General features: G+C 38.4%; 1 protein-coding gene across 10 annotated transcripts in view; it reads right to left on the bottom strand.

Annotated features, from left to right (window-relative positions):
* LOC102221589 (protocadherin-11 X-linked-like) overlaps positions 1–20,121 on the bottom strand; it is a 169,807-nt gene extending 149,686 nt beyond the window's left edge. For 6 of the 10 annotated variants that reach the window (XM_023328645.1, XM_023328649.1, XM_023328647.1 and 3 more), the window contains exons 1-3: positions 19,333–20,119; positions 11,409–11,993; positions 1,538–4,045 (exon numbers count right to left, since the gene is read on the bottom strand). In XM_023328645.1, coding sequence (XP_023184413.1) covers positions 1,538–4,045; positions 11,409–11,948 — 3,048 coding nt within the window. In that variant the 5' untranslated portion in view covers positions 11,949–11,993; positions 19,333–20,119. Of the gene's footprint in view, positions 1–1,537; positions 4,046–11,408; positions 11,994–19,332 lie in introns of all 10 variants that reach the window. The other 4 variants (XM_023328641.1, XM_023328642.1, XM_023328643.1 and 1 more) reach the window with 2 other exon arrangements.
* Between the last annotated feature and the right edge of the window lie 2,059 nt (positions 20,122–22,180).

Here is a 22,180-nt window from a genome sequence, read left to right as displayed (position 1 = left end):
AAAAGAGAGGCATAACACAACCAGAAATGAAGAAAACAATAAGGAAAATGATGGTGTGGACACAGACAAAAGATAGCACCTAATGGGAAAAAAGCATCAAACAATATTGATGCAACATCATGAAATTGACCCAGAAATATATGAGTGATCAAAACTGCAACAGAAACAAAAGCCACTGAAACCAAGTCATGATCAAATTGGTAAAAAGCAAAATATAAGAAAAGAGTTGAAAAAAAAACGTCTAAGTTGATTGAATATTTTAGACTGAAGTAAAACTAAATGAAGCGTCATGCCAGTGGGAATAAATTACTTCTCTGTGCTCAAGCTAGTCAACCTTGTGTAATTAAAATATGCTGCTGATGCCAGGTCAAATACTTAGTCATTAGAGACACAACAATGGCTTTCTTCGATGTCATGTCAAACGCACACTAAAACACATCAAAGTGGCAAGACAGCTTTGACAAGATTAGTCATCGTCCAAATCATACAATTTAAAGAATGCAAAGAATGTGTATCTGCATATGCCATTTATAAAAATAATTGGGGTCATTAAAGTGGAACATTTATGGGCTTAATGCAGAGTTGTCCAGGCAGGCATTTTATGGACTATTGCACCCTTGGTGTTTAAGTATATTGGTCCCCAGGCTCTGCATCACCTTGATCTCCATGACCCCCTCCCCTGTCCCGAGAAGTACTCAGTCTTCCAAACAGCACTGGGCTTGTGCTGTCAGGGCTGACTAAGGCCACCTCTCCTCATGTCTGATTTACATTTATTTCCCCTGCCAGTTGTTATTTATTGGGGCACTTCGCATTTGGCACATATCTTTTAGGGAATCATAAGCCCTTTGCTGTACCTTGGTATTCAAATGAGCCTCACTTGCACAAATCCTCACTGGCGCATTTAAGACACATACTATTTTAAGGACAGACACCACAAAACAGTGAGGTCATTTGTCAAGCCTCACACACACATACACACACACATGCACACGCACACAAGTTCTTTTTTTTGTTCTGAGCTATTACTTTCACACTTTATGGCTGAATGAATACCTGATAAAATAAGGACCCTTTGACACATTTTACATGCATTGTTAAACATATCAGCCAGATATACACAGCTTAATTCGCCCTTGACCTCAAATGCAACAGAGAGTTCAATCACTGTTTCCTATCCTCCAGGCCTCTAAATCATGCTTTATGCCACTAACTACGCACAGTCAAGGTAAATAAAAAAAAAAAAAAATGTTATTACCAAAGTCTTTGACAATTGATTTAACCTGCATTTTTTAGGATGCAAAAACAGTATAAAACAAGGTTTGGGCTATTAGTTTGATAAATTATGTCTTATTTCCATTTTGTGACCACACTTTTAGGTGCAAATGGCGTTTATGTAGACATGGTCATGGTTTGTGTGAGAAAACCCCTTGGCTTCATGCTTCCTCCCTCCCCCTTTTACATCAACTACCAAGGAAAAGCATGGGGAGTGTGAGTGGAGACTAGTGTGGGTGGGTTTAAAAAAGAATTCATGAATTACCTGCCGGGTGGCGATTTGCCCTGCAGCCTTGAATCCCCCCTGACAGCCGCACTCTGAGACACTGTATGGGTCGGAGCTAGTCGATGAACACTTGGAGAGTGAGTCGCAGCCCACCACAAAAGTATTGTCCAAGGGGAGCTCCTGGATCACGTGATGTTTCTTAGGGGCCACAGGAGTTTCTGGTTTGATTTGAAATGTGGGCTGAGGGGATGCAGATTTATAATGCTTGGCTAAGTCTGGGCTGTCAGGTTTGAAGGTTGTAGGCGTGGTCGCCCAATTGTACTTTCCCATGGTCTGCTCCTCAAGCTCTACAGGAAGATCCAGGGTGCCATTAACATGCTCATGTGTGGGGTCTTCAGGCTTGGATTCATCTATGGTCACAAAGTTTAGGAGAAGGCTCTTAGGAGATCGCTTCTTTCTCTTCTTCTTCTTCTTGATTTGACGGTTCTCTTGGTTGGGTGACACCCACTCCCCACTCTGCTTGCCTTTCTGAACTACTTTATGTCTAGGTGTCTGCCGGCAGCGCACCAAGGCGGTGACAAATATCACCAAAATAACAGTCATGGTTCCTGCTATGATCGCTATAACAACAATTACATATCCATTGGCTTGAGGCGTTATCTCATTGTCCCCTATATTACGATCCAATGGTGTTTCCATACTTTTTCGTAGCTGCTCTTGGATAAAGGTAGAATTTGACACAGTGTCATTGACAAACAAGTGTACAAGTGCAATAGCATGTAATGACTCAGGTTGGCCTAAATCTTTGACCTTGACCACCAGTCTATGCAGTCCCTGATCAGCTAGTACAATTTTCTCCTGCAGCGTTATGTTACCCGTTGTTTTGTCGATGGAAAAGAGACCTCGAGGGGAGACCCTAGATGTGATGATGATGTTGCTGATGATACTGTACTGCAACTCAGCGTTCATACCTGTGTCATTGTCAATGGCAAACACTCTGGTCACCACAGAACCTGGGGAGGTGGTGGTTCGTACCAGGTCATATGAATAATTGGAGGAAGGGATAACAAACACAGGGCGATTGTCATTCACATCGACAACATTAATTGTGACCTTGGCATAGGAGGAACTTGGAGGCTGTCCTCCATCAACTGCTTTGACCATGAAGGTATATGAGCTTTGCTGCTCCCTGTCAAAGGTGATATTTGGTTTGATCACACCAGTTTGAGGGTCAATGATGAAACTGTCTTTGCCGTTCAAAATAGACAAGGTGATAACAGCATTATCTCCAGCATCTGTATCTGTCACTGTGATCAAGCCCACTGTCCCATAAAGCGGCAGGTTCTCAGGCACATAGAAGTTGTACTCAGGGTGAGTGAAAGCTGGGCTGTTGTCATTGAGGTCCTGAACAATTAGCCTAACAGTGACATTACTCTGTAAGGGTGCTGAGCCATTGTCTCTTGCTATGACAGTGAATGAGTACCTCTCTTGCTTCTCTCTGTCCAGTCGTTTCCCAACAGAGAGAATTCCTGATCGCCTGTCTATGTTAAACCCATCCGGTGCATCAGGGCCAAGAGTATAAATTATCTCAGCATTGTGTCCGCTATCTGCATCAGTGGCACTGATTTTTATTAACTGCATTAAGGGGTCATTGTTCTCTGGTATTGACAGTTGAAATTCAGGCTGAGGGAAAATGGGTGCATTGTCATTCTCATCCTTGATTTTAATTAAGACCATAGCAGAAGTGTTCAAAGGAGGCGTTCCTCTGTCCGAGGCCACTATCTTAATAGCATATTCACGAGTGGTTTCATAATCTAGAGGGGCAGCTGTCTCCAGTAAGAACTGATCATTAAAGACAGGCTTAAGCCGGAAAGGAACATCATGGTCAGTGTAGCAAGCCACTTTGCCATACAGATCGGCATCCTTGTCAGTAACAGTAATAAGGGCTATTTTGGTGTTGAGAGGAGCATTCTCAGACAGTAGAACAGTCCCATTTACCAGGTTGATAATGTAACGAGTGTCTATGGAAGGAACATTGTCATTAACATCTGTGACATTGACAATCACTGTGGCTCTTGATGGGGTTGAGCTGCCATCACTTGCGAGAACAATGAGTTTATGAACAGGAGTAACCTCCCGGTCTAGAGGTTGCTTTACAGTAATCAGTCCAGTAGAGCTATTGATGGCAAAATGACGCTTTGTTGAGGAGGAGATCTGGTTGCTGAATGAAAAATGGACTTGTGCATTGGAACCCAGGTCTGCATCTGTGGCGTGAAGCTGAGCCACAGAAGTCCCCATCGGAGCATTTTCTGGAACAGAGACTTCCAACTCACTGTCCCTGAAGATAGGACGATTGTCGTTGACATCAGAAATGGTAACCTGGAGAATGGCAGTGCTAGATTTAGGGGGGTTGCCACCATCTTCTACCTTGATCTTCATCACAAAGGTGTCCTTTTGCTCCCGATCAAGATTCTGCTGAACAATGAGTTGTGGCCACTTGTCACCTTCAGGGGTCTCAATGATGTCTAAGCCAAACTCATTGACACTCTGAAAAGAGAAAATATCTGTGGTTAATACTGATGCTACACATGACAATGTGAGTATATTCTTTAAGGGAACAAATTCAAAACTCTAGTCTAAAAAATTGGCTGGTAACCAGAATAGGCCAATTTTCAGCTTGACCATCAGGTCAGAAACTCAGAATTACAGTCTTTCCAATTAAATGAGAAAGTAAAATGCAGATGCTAACAGGTCACACAAACAAAAACACTTATCAGTCGTGGAAGTTGTTACCGTGAGAAGAATCCTTAAAGGCTGCCAATGATTATTAGTTTTGGTTTAATAAAAAATATTGTTTGCCAATATGTGCACACATTTGGTAAACAGTTCCTGAGTTTGTTTAGATCATTACATGTCATTGTTTATTTTTGTCGAGACTTAAAGAACTGGGAGAAATTTTCTTTGGTGGATTTGTGTCGGCTGTTTTTTGAAAAAGATTAAACAATATTTTATCCTTGTACCTTTCTGCTTGGTTCCTGGCACTTTTCAATAATTAATGAAATACTCTCTACTGGAATCAAAGCAATCAAACCCTTCTTTCAACTGTTCATAAGCTGTATCCACTGGATTTTTAATGATGTATATTTGGTGATACATCTTTGAGGATGGAAGGTCTCCTTGTCATCCCCCTGATCTTTACCTCCCTCCACAAATTCTCTAACACATTCAAGTTGGGACTATGGTTAGACCACTCCAAATGCTAGTATTACATTCAGGCCGTTGAATGAAGAAACATGTTGGTAATATTAAGGGTTTACTTTAAAATTTGATTTAGCAGAGACATGGATGGTTTTGGACTTAACTGTCTATTAAAATGTAAGAAAAGCATATTTTCTCGCTGTTAATAATTACATTTGTAGTGATATAGAAATAATTCCTTAAAATTCTAAGACATTTCTCCACTCTGCCTGGATAAGTAGAATCCATACAAATGTGCTAGAATAGTGCTCAAAAACTGATTCCATATTGTGATTTATTGCTTGTGAAAGATCAAAACGAAGCTAATTAATCTGCTTGAAATGTGGCCAATCTTTGAAATGAATCAAGTATGTTCATCCTCTCTACATAACTACAGCTCGAATGGATCTTCTTTAGCCTTCACAATTTTTGCCTTCCCCAAAATGAGATTTCACTTTATCCTCCTATCATGTGTCATGTTAGAATGGAGCAGGGAACCTGGCACCATTTTCAGCTTCATTATCAGAGGGAAAAAGATTGAGGGAAAAGAGACACACCAATAAACTTATATTTGGGTACAATGCGAGATGGGATCACCTTAAATTAAAAAGAGCAGAATGGAAAATCCTACATATTAGAGAGGCTTTTTGCTCAAGAGGAGCTAAATCTACGCAAAGGTACAGCTGGAAGAAAATGAAAACAAATGCATGAGTAATCCACATGAGAAACCAGATGAACTGGCAGTAGTTGTTAAGAGTAAATGCCTTCCTAATGTTTAAAGTAAAATGTGTATGGTATAGACCCATAAATCAGAAGGAGGTGGAAAGGAATAAAGCAGGTAAAAGACAGAAAGAAGGGATACAAAAAGAGGAGAAAAGGAGAGCAGGGGGAGGAAATAAGAAGATCAAGCCTATGAATGAGCTGCATGCACATTATGAAACAAAGAAGCCCTTTGAAGCTCTCTCAGTCAGAAGCAGTTTCATGGTAAAACAAGAAAAAGCATCCTCTTTAAAGAGATAAGCTTCATGCTGCACATAATGTTGGAAGAGATTACTCTGTCTAGGCATAGCTATCAAATGAGATTAAGATATGTACATTCTCGTTATTCAAGGGGGGACCATTTTAACCAAATTGCAAGCACAAGAGTGTGCAGTATATTTCAAAATGTGGAGCTGTCCTTCTGCCAACACAGCGTTGTAGCCGACACAAGAACGTGCAGCTGCAGCATGTAAATTATTGTGTACTCTGAGAAATTGCATGCAGAGGAAATGTTGTCAACACATTAGTGATTGACAGAACTACTTAAAAAAGTCAATGCAGCAGCACTGATCTTCTAGGCCTTACTTCGGGATCCTTCTGGGCAAAATCTTACAAAAATAAGTGGACATGGAACGTAAAACGCAGAGAAACTGCCACATGGTTAAACTCTACAGAATCTTTATACATGCTGAAAAATGATTTCTCAGGTAAACTATAGGGGCGAGGAAACATTCTGGGAGCTGTAAAGTTATCATCCTCTCCATCCATACAGAGCTCTTCAATCCTCAGTTGTTTGACTAGTTCATTGATTCTGCACAGTCGCTCAGTATCTGTGCAGTGATATTTGGAAAAGCCTGATAATAGTAGGATGTTGAGTTAGCATGTGTCAAAGGGAATGTTGCACAGTGATTTATGAGCTCGCAGTTCCACTGTGCTTTTGTCTTGGTTTCAAACAATTTTAAAACTGACAAGACAGCCCTCACTGCATTTCAATAAGTTGAAGAGAGCTTTCCCTGAGACTGTGCATTCTTCTGAATGCAGAATTAGTCTGGTGGATTGCGATAAGATCTGGGGCAGGCTAAGAAAAGGCCAAATACTAGCATGAATCACTTGCAGGAAATCTTAAGGCTGAGGAAGAGGACAAAGCTCTCTAAACTATAAAGTGTGCATGCCTTTCTGAACTTGCTTGATGACTGTAATTTTATATTACAGGTCCAAAGGTTTGTGTGAAAGCTGAATTTGGGGTTGACACAGGGCAAATGCATATGAGAACTGGCTAATTTTATGACAGTGATTGAGTGACACTGACAGAAGATGAGCTGGTTGATGATGTAAAGGATGACTGTGAACATAATTTTCACAAACAGTGCCTGAGATTATCATTGATTTTATCTTTTACTCCACGTTTGAAATAAAACTCAGATTAAACTTAGAATAATATGTCACTGATGCTGAGTGGTGAAAAAATTATTTAGAGGTTTTTATCACAATGTTTCTCTTTGCATTAGTTAATTTGTTAAACCGTTCTGCTGGCAAAACATTATGAACAACCTCTTATTTACAATGTTAGCCTTACTGATCGACACATTCAACCCATTCTCCTATTCTCCACATGCCTGATCCCCGTCTATTTTTCCTGATGGCCAGAAATATGTCTATAAATAAGACAATAAAAGCCCAAAATATTGATCATTTTATATCAACTCCAAAATAGAAGGGAAAAAATTGAGAACAAAACTTAAAGCAAATAACCTGAAGACTGAAATGGGTGCAGCTAAATTACTCAGTATTATTATTTTAGGCTTTCAACTTCTTTATCTCATGAAGCATCCTGCATTTAGAAATAGTATCAGACTCCCTAAGTTAGAGTTTAATGGATATGTATTCAATTGAATATACAAAATGAGATCTTTATTTCAATATTCCAGCAGTGCTTATCATGCCAATATAAGGAAATAAACACATTTCAAAATACCAACTCCATAATGACTATCTTTGTTTTAAAATAGAAAAAACCCTGTTTTACAGTGACGGTTAGTAACTTGAATTCTCTTCTGCTTTTTGACATCTTTCAGCCGATGTTGTCTTGATTCTACCGTAACTAGGCCTGGGTGTGGCTTGTTTGACTGACTCAGTTGTCCAAAAAATGTGGTTAATTGCAGTTAATTTATAATTTACTGATGGAGACAATTAACTCCTGTCATTATATAATTACATTATTAACAACTACAGTCTCTTTTACATGCATATACATACAGTGTGCCCTTATCTTCTTCTATTGATATGTATAGCTTTGCAAAAACTCCGAGGACTGCATCTCTAAGCAGAATATCTTGCACATGTACTGTTCTAGGAAATCTCACTGTAACTCCACATGTGTTTGCTTTCTTTGTCTTGAACAATTATTTTGGGTTAATTTTCTGCGATTCATGACATAAAAAATTCTTCACACATGGGATAATTTGTCTGCAAGTATAATCTGCAATAATTTCCCAGGGGGCTCAGTGGTACCCCCAGAAAAAAATACACAGCGGAGGTCAGACCAGGCTAGTAAAAACTTTAGGGTGGCACAATAAATATTACAAAATTAAATAATTCCTTAAAGCACTTTGAACTGCCTTGTTGCTAAAAAAGTGCTACATAAATAAAACTTATTCTTTTACTTTTTAAATTTTAGAAAAAAGGAAAAGTGTACAAAGAGGCTGCCTGGTTTCTTTTATTTGTTTCTGTATGTTGAAAACCTGGAAGTGACAAAACACTGAGTATGGCTGACTCTGTCGTATGATGGTAGCAATTTTAGAAATGTGCCCTGAACAACACGGGAAAACTGGACAAACTATCACTCTTACGGAGCTTCTGAGACAAATCTCCCAGGACCAAACTGAGATAGACCACGGGTGGCTTAGCAGCCAAAAGCTATTCTAGGAAATGCTTGCACAGTCCTTCCCCACTAAACCTCCAGCTTTCTACTGCACTTCTGAAATGAACGATACCAAAGGCATGAAAATGACTCAGGCTCTTTTAATGCTTTAACTCATATAGAACCTGGGGCACGAGGAAATTAATCTCAGGTCCAATGAGAATATAATGAGAAGAATTGAATCAGGGACCAAAAGCCACAGATGCTCTGAAATGTATGACTACATGCAGGGGTTTATGGCGCTATATATTGTGAAAAGGGCAACGAAAATGATTGCAGATGATCACAGTAATGAGCTGAACATTTGGTTGGTGATTTTCCAGACATGAACAATTCAGGGCACTGCATCGAAGAGGCCCTGGCAGGGAAGAGACGCTTTAAAAATGCCTATTGGTAAGCGAGACAGATACAGAGAGCAAATGTTCTGTTCATTCTATCACAGTATTGAGGCAATTGTTAAATCTACACCCCTCTATGCTCTCACTGATCTTACTCATTTTGAATGCAAAAGTTGTTCCTCCATTGTACTAATTCTTAGTTTTATTCTTTATTTGTAACAAGTGAAATATACAGCTATAAATTAAATGTAGTTGAAGATTTTATAATATTGTATTTAAATCTGAAATTACACCTAACACCTTTTAGGAAAAAAGAAAGCAAATTAAATCACTATGCGACGCTGCATGCTTTTCTTTGCAGAGATTTAAGACAGACTATAACTTGTGTAACATGTAACTTGTGGCTGGAAATCGGACATGTGGGACTCTATATGCTGCGTCTGCACTCTTCGATGCATATTCTCAGATATATCTGCACGTAGAGAAAGGTGGCCCATTTTTTTACAGCCTTCTGCCAAAATGATATAAAGCACATAGAAAGTTTTATGGCTAGTGTTAAATATTTTAGGTTTTGCAACACATTTCTCTTTATGAAAAAGTAGGTCACATTTTCAACGCAGGATGTAAATTAATAGCATTTTTTCTTTTTTTTTTCCCTCAAAGAGAACAATGCTGCACAACCAAAGCATAGCAGCAGGACTGTAGAGTCAGTTGATTCATATCAAGTGAAATCATCTAAAATGGTAAAGTAAAACATTACAAGCGTCCACCAAAAAAAAATCTCAATTAGTCAGACATGTGGCATTCTGAAAGCAGTCAATGACTAATCAATACCATCTGCATTAAACATTTTTCAATTACTAATGACAGTCAAGTGATCGATTTTTAATAAGACATTTTTCTTCCACTTACACTTTTGTAATTATAGTAATCTAAGTCATAGACATCATGAAAAGGTCCACGAGGAATTTACATGTAAACTGTTCTATAGATCATCGTATATGATGATGTCACTAATGCCATCTAAAACCATTTAACATAATAACCACTATGAGCTAAGGAATAACTTTGAACTCAATATAATCAACAAAAAACCTCATTTATACCAGCAATTTCCATTAATCATTGACTGTTCTTTTAATCAGTTTGAATAGCTTTTAACTAAATTGAATTAATAACAACATTTTTCACTATATTTTTTGTAGAATAGATTTCCAAGTAACATTATATGACAGTTCATCTTCAGTTCAGTTTCCTACAATAATATTTTAGTTACATATCCACTTTATTTGGTTACATAGTTATTTATGGTTATTTACTCCAGGATTTACACAAGAACCAATTTGAACAAAGTATCAAAAATGATTTATAACTTTTGTATTAAAAAAATAACTTATACTATATATGTGTTCGTAACATGAGTTAGATAATTCCATTTATGAATTAAATTGAAGTACCAATCCAATAGAATCATAATCAAGTGTCAGTAAGTTATCAGTTTAAAGAAACTTCAATTTAAAAAGCAATATTTATTTTAAAGTGACCACCACTTATAGAGAACAGATGGGGAAATGTTGCAATTTCTTTAGGATTCATTTTCTGTGGTTTGCAAAACTGCATTGTTGTTGAGAACATTTTAAATGTGTTTTTCTGTTTCCAACAGTTCCTATAAACACTGCTAGTTTAGCTAAAGAAGCTCTGTAATCTGTGAAACACAAGATTGTCTTTATGGTAATTTTGGTTTATTTGTATTGGAATAAGAATAGTTAATACCGGCAAATTAAAATTAACATTTATCTTAGATATCCGAGAGGGAAAAAAGCTAAGTAATTGTATTAATAATACTGCAATAATGTACATAACGGACTTCAAGGTGGTCAATGTATTTGCTTTTTTGTGTGACAGCTAGAAGGCCATTGGTTTAAATCTTGGCTTAGACTTTGCGCACTTTGCATGTTTTCCCTGTCCATATGTGAATTTTCTCCAGGTGGGTTTTCAGTTTTCTCTCACAGTCCAAAAACATACGTGTTAGGTTAACTGGTGACTATAAATTGCCTTTAGGTGTGACCGACTGAATCCATGGTTCAGTGTCTCTGCTTTGGCACTGTGACGAACTAGAGATCTGTCCAAGCTGTACGCTGAATGCAGCATGTTGTTCGCTGGGATATACTCCAGAACCCACTGTGACCCTAAACAGGATTAGGCGAGTATAGAAAATGTTTGAAAGGACAAATGAATGACTGAGATGAGTGATTTAAATTTAGGAATATTTCTAAAGGAACGTGAAGTGAGCAGAGATCAAGCTATTCTTCACAAATTGCTAAAAATTTCCTCAAGAAGGTGTGTGCGACGGATTTTAGTGACTGTATTTAATTTGAGTTCGAACTAAGCAGGCAGATGATGAGACATGGTGAAAAAGTCTTGGCTGACCAAAGCTTGTAATTAATAACAGCATGGCTAACCATCATAAATAATAATATTTTGACCTCCAGAAACATGTTTATATTCAGTTTTTACGCTCCTCTAATTATACTTCCCTAATTACCGCTTCTTTCATTTAAAAAAAATGAGTTCTGATTTAAACTAGGGAAACTTTTTATTTATTTATTTATTTTACATCCTACTTATGTGAGTTAAAATAAGAATAAATCCTCACCTTGACCAGCTCATAGTGTTGGATCCCATTAATTCCCACATCAGGGTCAAATGCTGATGGCACTGGGTATCGGGTGTTGATGGCTGTGTTTTCAGGGATGGAGATGTTTATTACAGTGGACTGGAAGAGGGGTGCATTGTCATTCACATCCTCAATCAGGAACCGGATCTTAACCAATCGAAAGATCTCGTCGGGCAGCACCGCCACCTCGATCTCATAGTAGCAGCGTTTCTCCGTGAAGATCCCCGAGCACAGCTTCTCCCGGTCAATCCTGTGATTGGTGGTGAAAATCTCCCCTGTGCTGGCCTCGACCCTCACCAAAGGCACGTCGCCCGTCTTATACACAGGCTTGAACTGCAGCGGAGAGGACAGTCTGATGTTGGGGTCCAGGTTAAGGTCGAGGTCCTTGCGCAGATTCCCGATGCGAACGTTCTCCTGCTGCTCCTCCTTCACGATATAGTCCCTCTCCTGGGCCTTGCATAATAAGACCAAACAGGTGAGCAAGGCCACCAGAACATGCACCCGACTTGCCAAGTTCATGCTCGAAATTAGGTGTGAGCTTCACTTCTACAGCTGCGACTCTTTCTGAAGACACACAAGAAAGGGGAAAAGGAAGAGAAAAAAGAAAGGAAAGAAAATTAAAGAGTGTTCTTGTTCAGCTGTAATTAGTGATATTTTCCCATATGGAGAGGCTTCATCTTGACCTCTTTATTCTGACTAGTTATGAGCCAACATCCTTCCCACGTCTTTGAGAGCAAATTAATGGCAGTTTTACACAATTAACCTTTGATGACTTCCGCTGAGCAAGGACACACGCAAAGGTCAGCAGTTCATGCATGCCATAAATCCATTTCATCATTATAATAAATGATTAATACAAAAGTATGAAACTTGTTGAGTCAATGGTCGCTTTATGCCAGTATTAATGCATCACCTTGCTTGATAAAAGTGATCTGCAAAAAAAGATTAGATCTGAATGAGTGAAAATGGTGCAGCAGTATCCTCATGAAGTGCAACCTCACAACCAGATCCCAGCTAATTTGGAGGAAGCAGAACTAAGCCTTAAGCGTTAGTGCTTTCATGCAAGAACACACATGAACACTTGCACTTGTACTGCCTGACAGAAGCTATTAATGGAAAACCTCATTTGCTCTGAATGTAAACAATGGAGCACTCGCATATTTCACGTATGCCCATGTGTGTAAGCGAGCACGGGATGATAAGAGTTCTGTTTAGACGACTAACGACAGCGGAAAGAGACAACAGAGTGGAACTCTTTGTTAAAGCCACCATCAATCAACTTCAGAACATACTTTTTCCCTGACATTAAATCTCAACAATCCCCAGCTGGCTGTTTGTATGAAATGACAAACCCTTGTTGTGTTTGACAAAAATCTTGACTCTTTGATATGTGTAAATGGATGCCAAGGGGCAAGAACCCAAGTTGCCAAAACCCAACTAGGTCATTGGAATGTGATAAAGGAGTCGCGCTCTGCAATGCCTCGCTACCACTGCATGCTAGAATAAAATATTGACTGCTTTCCACCACCCAATTAGTAGGTTACTGGGGAGTTACTTTGTGTGGTTTGCTAGCTGACATTACGACTTATCCATTCATTGAACCCATTATCAAGCATGTTTAACAAATTTATTCTAGAATTTCCATCACAGCACCACAGGTCGATTTAGATTTGCACCACAAGCTTCCATAAATCTTTGGCAGATGATATGTAAAGTATGAAGGACCTATATAAACAGAGAGCAGATTTATACAGCGCTTGCACAGGAAATGACAACAATTGGACATTCTCACATTTTGTCATGCAACAGCCACAACGATTAGAGCATTTTATGGGGATTTTCAGTGATAGTTAGCCCAGTTTACATTTTTATTCCTAAATAAAAGTCAGCGCAAAATACAGTTGGAAAAAGTTACCTTACCATATTAACAAATTACTCTCGACTCCATTTGCGTGTAATTTAGTTTCCGTAAACAAACAGCTGGTTTGTGAAGTTTTCAGAAATTTGTAGAGAATATTAGTAGAAAACACTATAAAGAAGTATAAAGAAGAATGGCGCTGCACAGTGGTCATCACTCAATCGATGTGTGCAATATTGCAATTCCAAGGAACTGGTTTAAATACTATTAGTAATTATAATAATTATTAATAATTCTAATTATTAATATTTCTATCTAGCCGTTGGAAACCAATCTGTTTCTAGAGAACTCTGTCAGCTAGAGTTCTGACTTGAATCTGATAGAGAAAGTGTAGAGGGAGCTTTTGATTAGGATGTTGGTAAGATGTATTCCGCTTGAAGCTCATCACGAACAATGAATCGTCAAACATATCTCTGAAATCATGCCATTTTATTTAAAATAATACCTCTTGAATGTTGTCTTAGTATCTTAGTAGTTTTTCCTCATTTCCTATAAGAAAAACTTCTTGGTTGAAAAAGTATAACTCAAACATATTACTTTTCTAAAACTGCCAGGAATATGGACAATTTTGTGTGGCTTTCTATTCTTGCCAGAAAATAACGATAAAGCTTTCACAGTGTTGTGAAGACACTGTGATGAATGAGAAGAAAAAATGGGTCAGGAAAGTGTGTGTTCAGTTTCTGATGTGGTCATGTTCCACAACGGTATTGTAATTACATGATTTCCTGATATTGCGTGGTCTCTATTAGAGAAAAAGAAATGCAATAGATCAGGGATAAAAGTTGTGGAAAACTTTACAGTGGGGTTAGGCTATTTGGGTACACTACACCCAGAGTTTACAGAGTTCAGTCCGTAATCACAAAGGACTGAACTCCGATCAGTCCTGCAATGACCGATCAACTAAACAATGACACAGCGAGTAAGATCAGTATTAATCAAAGAAGCAGCCAAAAAGGTTATAGCAACTCTGATGGATCTGCAGAAATTTACAACCCAGGTGGGGTTGTAAAGGACAAAGATTAGACATATACTCCATAAATTTAGTGTTAGGGATTTTTTGGTATTATCATTTTATTCTTACTTTAGTTCACATTAAGTCTATAGATCTTTGTGATTTTCTGTTTAAAGTGTTCTCTTCTTTAAATGACCTGGAGGTCACTACTGTCTGTTCAACTTTACGAGAAATAGATAACACTGAGTTTCTCAGCCCTTTTGCAAGAACACCCCCTAATTTAGTAAATACCTGTGAACAGTCGTATTTTGTTTTCTTGACAGTATTGACCGAGATTTGAACCGGGCTCAGACCTTTGATCAGATATCACATCTGGACCTGGGTTGTTAGATGTTTGGGTTAGAAGTTTTACGACCTCTGTTGTTTTTACGGACTGCCCCTTTGCCTGTCCTTCTCTGACAATAAAACAGGAGCCGTTGTAAGGGAAGCCCAGAACGCTTTGTGAAACTGATCGGAGGAGAAGTTTGACAAAGCCTTCCCTTTTGCAAAAGCTCCACTTAAAATTCATATACGTTGTCTGTGGTTCTTTCTTTTAATTAGGTTCGAAAGGAAAATACCTATCATTTAGTCTTTGAAAAATAGTTTTAAAAAATGCCAAAAGACTTTATTTATGTCATTTGCCGCAATGCATGTAGGGGACACAACAAGCTTAGGAAAACGACGCTTTGTTCAGATGAGGCCAAAATGACACTTTCTGGCTTATAGCCAAAATACTGTGTGGCAGAACACCCTAAACATGTTTTACTTCCATGAAACATGATGGCAGCATCATGATGTGGGGATGTGTCGTTTTCAACAGGACTGGGTCACTACTGACACTTGGCATGAAAATGACTGATACTATTTGCCGGGAAATATTGGAGGAAACTTGTTAGAGGCTTCAAGCACTTCAGACTGCAGAGAAGGATTACTTTACAGCATGACTACAACCTTAAACATATCCAGATCTACTATATATTCTTTTAAAATATGTTAATATGCTAGAATCTAGATCTAATTTTCATAATTGTTTGAAAAGACTTTGAAAAGTGATGTTATCAAAAGGCCTCCATCAAAGTTTGACTGAGAATGAGCTATTTTAAAAAGAGGATTGGGCAAAAATAATTGTTTTTGAGAAATATACCCCAAAACTTGTGCAGCAGTAACGGACCTAAATATATAGGCAAGCTATGCTTTTTAGATTTTTATGAGTGAAAACATTTTAAAACCATGTATAATTTTTTTCTTCAACTTTACAATTATAGGTAACTTCATGTTGAAGTCATATTGAAGTCTGTGGCTTCAAAATTTGAAATATTTCAATGGGTATTTATACATCTGCAAGAAACTGGATCCGTTTTATAATGAAGGATCCAACAGTGCATAGGTATAGCATATTTCCTCTTCATATTAATACCAACTGCACATCTGTAGTTCTGTATACGTGAGAGCTAATTTCATCATCTATTTCACACTGTGTGTTTAAGTCTAACCCTGCTGGGTGTTTTTTAATCACATATGACTTTTCCTATTGGTATAATGCTGTTGTGTATTCTTGAAATCAGACATGCATTTCCACCAACGAATTTCCTACATTCTGTGATGGTCTGCATACAAATTATGACTGTAGAAACTGAACAGGAAATATGATTACTGTGGAACTTTTTTTTGTCATATCTTACGAAATTCCCATCTACCTACATGAGTCAAATCCTCAAACCAATGACTACCTCAAAAACCTGAAAAGCACTACAGGGGTCTTCTAAATTGCCAAATCAAAAATGTTCATAGCTCACTGAAGATCTCGTCCAGCTGACAAAGAGGGATTGACTTAAAAAGAATATTAATAACTAAGCCAGTTTTAAATATGCAACTATTGTGAGGCGCTTCATGAAACATGTAAAGACAGACTTCACATGCCTCAAAAAGCAGTCGCATGAGACTCATTACAGTACAGTTGGACAAAAAGAGAAAAGAACGGCCCGACATTGATCTGCGTCTTTTTTCATTCATTCTACACATGCAGCCTGGGCAGTGTTGTTCTGTCAAAAATACTGACAGTATTATATCCTATTAGTAACTAGTGTGTCACTTTTACTATTAGTAGAAGTGACACATTTTACTCACAAGTGCGGACCTTTTTGGAAAGTGAGCAGCAATTGCTTCACTGCGATGATCACCACATGGTCCGGGGCTGAGCTCGCACCACGTATAATGAAGTTTAAATTACATCCCTAAATGGGATGTGATTCGCTCAAGAGAAAAAAGGAGAAAAAGATCAAAGGATGATCTAGATTTCCTCTTCCTTGTAAGTGATAATAATGTTCTGCTGGATGAAAGGTTGTAGTGTGTATTTTCACACTCAGAACATGCTGGAGTACAAATGTAGTGACAAAAATTACACCTTTGCACTTCATTGTAATTTTAAAGAGGTACATTTTTCTACTATATGAGGCATGAGAGCTCAGTCTGCTTCCAAGTGTGCACTAAAATGTGAAACTGTGCTCTCAAGCGCATTGTGGTCGAAACTTATTTGCTACTCGCATTTCATTAACTTAATTCAAGTTTCCTTCTCGGTGCCATGATTTCCCCAACATTTGCACTTCTTTTCACTTGTCACAATTCTTTACAAACCTGTCCATGAGGGATAAGCTAGGTGAGAGAAGGAATAACGCTGCAGGGAAAAAAGGAAGTGGGGAGATTCGAGGTGTCAGTCAGAGTGTCTCCATTGCTTACATTTCACTAGTCTCCTGAAATTCTATTTTGAGCCCCCAGACAGAAGGTTGAATCCTGTAGGCAAACTCAAACTTCCCTCTTGGGAGAAACAGTGAAGAAGGGGCTGACCAGACCAAGATCCTCTTTACACGACAGCATGATGGGCAGGTCTTCTTGGTGTTTGCGTCCACAGAGGGTGGCAGTGAGAGGTGAGATGCTCCTACTGTCACTCCCTGCCTTCACCCCAAAGATGGGCATATTGGACACTCTTAGTGTGGTTGCCCTGAGACCAAAACTCATGGTGTATTGAGTACTTTAATCTGTCAAAGTCAGGTTTTGAGTTTCATTTCTTTATTAATTGTTGCAGTTGCATCTATTAATACTGAAATGGCAATGGTCAATGCATGGCTTCACTGTCTCTCCTTGTTCTTTCTTTCCGTCTAAGAGCCTTAAGGATCACAGATGGCTGACAAAACATGTTTCTGTCAACCACAGACAGTTCTTTTTCAGTCCACAAACACAAAACTATTCTCCCCACACAGTAATGGAATAAAATTTTAACCAACACTGCTACTATGTAGCCAAATTCAGACTACAATTTGTGATGTACCTGTGTTTTACGAAATTGGTATTAAAATTTAAAAGAGCGCATCTTAATACAGTACTGACACCATAAGAAACACAAGTTTGATTTCAGTCAGTGTGATCATTCATAAACAGGACAGAATCCTGAAGGGTTCAACCGCTTGATACATTAGTAATAGTTCATAAACATTTTCATTTGCAGCAAAACAAGACAATTTTTTCCATTTTACATTGACCTGAAGCGCAAAGTCCATGCATCCATATTATAGTTTAATGTATTTGTAACTATCATCTTGGTTTCATTGTAACTACTTTTTGAATATGACTTTTACATGTATTATTTTTAAAATTAAATTATTAAAAAAATATTAAATAATGCAAAAATATATGTTTTTGAAAACAAAAAAATTATCAAAAAAACTGATATGCAGTTAAATACATATTTGACACTTTAGAGAAACACTATAAATCCATCATAGTGGATATTGTTTAGTTTTCTTGTGTTGCCTGGACAAAAGGCAAGTTTTGTAGTTATTTTAATATATTGACACATAAGGGTGATGGAGAAGGACCTTGATGTTAAAGTATATTCTAGTAAAACTGTGATGTTTTCTTTCATTGGAATACCTAGAATAGGCTAAACTTTGTGTAATCACTTAAATTAGTTATGTTTTTAGGATTAAGAAGAGGCCAGGATTAGGCAGGATTACAGCATAATAAAGATAAGATTTCAGATACAAGACAGGCATATGACCACGGGTAATCTGAGTTCCATGGCAAATGTACTCTTGCAAGTGGATAAACCAAAATTAACTTAAATTAAGCAAATATGCAACATATTATTGGGAATATATTTTCACAATATGTGATTGTTTCCTTCCTATTGTTTTTTTCTTTGTTTTTTTTCTTTTAACCTTTAATCAGAGAATTTTAACTGAAGCACTGTTGATTATTCAGGAGGGATATTCAACGCACATTTTACATCACTGTTGTTATTCAAAGGGCTTCGCAAACCACTGAGACATCACTCTTCATCCCAACTGACAGTCACACATATATATATATATATATATATATCCTTACGCTCTCCCTGAAGAACCTGTGTGCACAGGCACAGAATAAGATGATCGCCCCTGAGGTCTGCGACACGTGAACCGCTCGAGCAGGAGCGCACTGTTGCCGCGCACCCACGCATCGAGTTTAGCGGCCAAGATGTTGAGAGACCGGTCTGAAAAGTCCTGCAGTTGGATGCTCATGAAAAGGAGGCCGACTTATCTGGGCATTATAGCACAAAGCACGGTAAAATGACGCCCGAAAGCGTTGCCATTTACGCATTACACTTTCATAATGCGACAACTTATTCTCAGTGAACTCCATTTTCCTTCTGTTGTATATTTGGAGCCTCTCCGAAACTGAATCACTCGCGCTAAATAAATAAATTAAATGCATATCTAAACACCCTAAAGAATGTCACTTCACCTTCTCTGAAATTCGAGTAATTGTACAGGGAAACTATGGTCCGTGGCTGTACTGGGACAGCTATTTGATTTAATACGGACCAAATAAGCCACAGCATCCGATGTTTCCAATTGCGCTCAGGAGACAGAGCAGTGCGAGCGGTCAGATAATTTGAAGACGCGCATTTTGTGACAATAACAATCAGGACTACGAACAATATTAAAAGAAAATCTCACCTTCTCTGCTGGGAGATGATGAAAAATTAACCGTGAGTGTTGCCGCGATGAGACATCTCTGACTCACAAAAAAGAAGTGCCATGAATTAATCTGAAGTGGGGAAAACGGAGAGAAAGGATCCTCATCTGACTCGGGAGTGAAGCACGAGCGAAGCAGGAAAAAAATCCACTACAAAAACTTATCCTTGTGCTAAAAATGTGATCCTTCCGTTTTTTTAAAAAAAAGAAAAAACAACTTCGTGTTTTTATTTATTTTTTTGTTTTGTTTTAGAAAGGGAGGCTGTAATTCCTCTTCGGGTCTCTTGGACTCACAATCCCACAGCCGCAGACACGCAATGATCCATGGTTGCTTTACATAAACTTTGTATCGCTAACCTAATTTGACTTGGAAAATCTACCAGCGGTTTTCACGCTGAAACAACACCCACACGTGTGCTAAGCGCCTCTTTGTGCGAACATTACAACTTCAATCCATGAGGGCGAAAAAAAAGGAGATTCAAGAAAAGAAAAAAAAACAAAAAAAAAACAATATGCCTCTAATAAACAACTAAAAAAGCTTGAAGCTAATTTATTCAACAGTCAATTGTTTGGACTGATTTAAAAGCTCCGCACACAGAAAAAAAAAACTCTTAAATGAGGGATGCAGAGAGCGCATCGCCCCCCCAGTGGAGTTGGATCAAAGTGTGCCTCAGTGCAGCATCACTTACAGGAGCCGGGATAGGCGGTTCACCGTATCTGTCTGCTAAGCTGTAGATGTCTCAGTAGTATAGTATGAACTCAGCTCCTCAATGCTGCCCACCTCTCTTTCCCTCTCGCTCTCCCTCCGACTGACATCATAGGCAGAAGGAGGAGCCAGCCGCAGCTTTAAGAGCCACCGGTGCTCTTAAAGCCGCACTGCGCTGGAGAGATGCTTTCGTCGGAGATGTACAGTACAGTTGGTAGACGTGGAGGTGTGGACCAGAGATGCCTGGGTTGCTTGCCGTAGCACTGTAGCCAGCGTAGTCTAGAAGTCTGCCTGAAAGCTAAGTGGGGGCACTGTTCTCTTTCACATCGAGCCTTGTCTTTTATTTCCAGTAGGGGTCTACTGTAACTTTGGCGTCTTTATAGGATGAAGAAGTTCTAATTCTCTTCAGAAGATTGATCATGTCTTATTGAAAGAGACAGGATCCTTCTGATATGTAAACCTTCTTTGTGAAGGTATAAATATATGAAGGACATTAGGACGTTATGAGCATAAAATTATTCCACAGAGAAATTCAAGAAGTTATTTCTTCTCACCCTGGTCTTAACTTAACACACACACACACACGCACGCCCCATCACACACACACACGTCCACACGCCATCACACACACCCCCACACACACATATATATATATATATATATATATATATATATATATATATATATATATATATATATATATATATATATATATAGCACCCGCGGCTCACAAGTGCTTAATACTGACTGAGCAAATGGAGTAGAAAAGATGCAAGTTAACATCGGCCATGCAGACACGGCAGTTTTATAATGCAGGGGATACCTCTTATCACAACAGATATCCATGCTGGGCCATCCTTGGCAGTAGAATTATGAACACCTTTCATGAGGTCATGTAGTTTCCTCTTTACTTTAAAAAGATAACAAAAATCTGTGCTTAGGGTATGAAATATATATGAAATAGTAAATCTGCTTTAACGAGTTGGCATGCAAATCCTTTCCTTGGTTACGTAGCACAGTTAGCTTAAAGTCTGGTACAAACCACAAGTCGGTAGACAGGTCTTAAATTTAGTTGATGCATTCCTAATGCAACCTGTATAAGCACTGTTACTACCACCTTACTGTTCTAACAGTTGACTGAAGTAAAAGCAGTCAATTAAATTTTAATCAACATTTCTTTTGGCAGGATACATTACCAAAACAATCAAAAATGTTCCCTGTACTAAGTTTCTGCTGTGGTTTATGTTGGTTATTAAGCTATTTACTTCTTATTTAGCTCTTTGTTTTTCTAGCTATGTTTTGTTTGGATATTGTTCTGTTTTTATGCCATACCAGCCTCAGTCCTCCCAACCCCCAGTTGCTCCGCATTAAGTTAATTAGTCTCACCTGATCCTTGTACCAGTAATCACTCCCTCCCTGTGTATGCATAAACTCCCTGGGTTCTCTCAGTCTTGTTCAGAGCCCCCTGTTGCCATCATCAATGTGTCACTGATTTGTGTCCTTGTTATTTCCCTTTGTGTCTCCTGCCAGTTTAGAATATACTATTTTCTTTAATAAATATCCCACTGCTCCATAAATCTACCTGCCTCATGCCTGCATTTGGGCCCTACACCACACACGGTATAAGACAAACAAATATGCTTGATTAAGCCTTTAATAATGCTAATAGCTAATATTTAATACCCTCCAAAATGTCCTTTGCATGTTGATTTTCATAGCTGTTTTAGAGCAGCTAGTTCCAGGTAATTTGTAGGTTTCTTGGATATTGACATCACAGATGTTACTTACTCATTTTTGCACTTGACGCATGTAAACCTGTGAGAACTAAAGCTTTTCTCTTTATCCAACCATTTTCTTTACACTCTTGTCCCTGGTGGGGTTGGGAGGGTGCTGGTGCCCATCTACAACAAGACATTTTGGGCGAGAGGTGAGGTACCCCATGTGAGAGACATCAATTCTAGCTGATTATAAATATTAATGATAGCAATAATAATAATAATGAGTGTTTATTTGTTGTCAGAAGTTTGACATGTCCTAATTACAACTCATTCTAGTACTCAAGAAAAGCTTTTTGCTGATGTGCCATATGGTTAACACCATGACACAAGCTACCCATGATATAAC

This window comes from Xiphophorus maculatus, chromosome 23 (genome assembly GCF_002775205.1).
Source record: "Xiphophorus maculatus strain JP 163 A chromosome 23, X_maculatus-5.0-male, whole genome shotgun sequence".
Lineage (NCBI taxonomy): Eukaryota > Metazoa > Chordata > Actinopteri > Cyprinodontiformes > Poeciliidae > Xiphophorus > Xiphophorus maculatus.
Note: the sequence above shows the minus strand (reverse complement) of the source record. Positions and strands in the feature narration are given on the sequence as shown.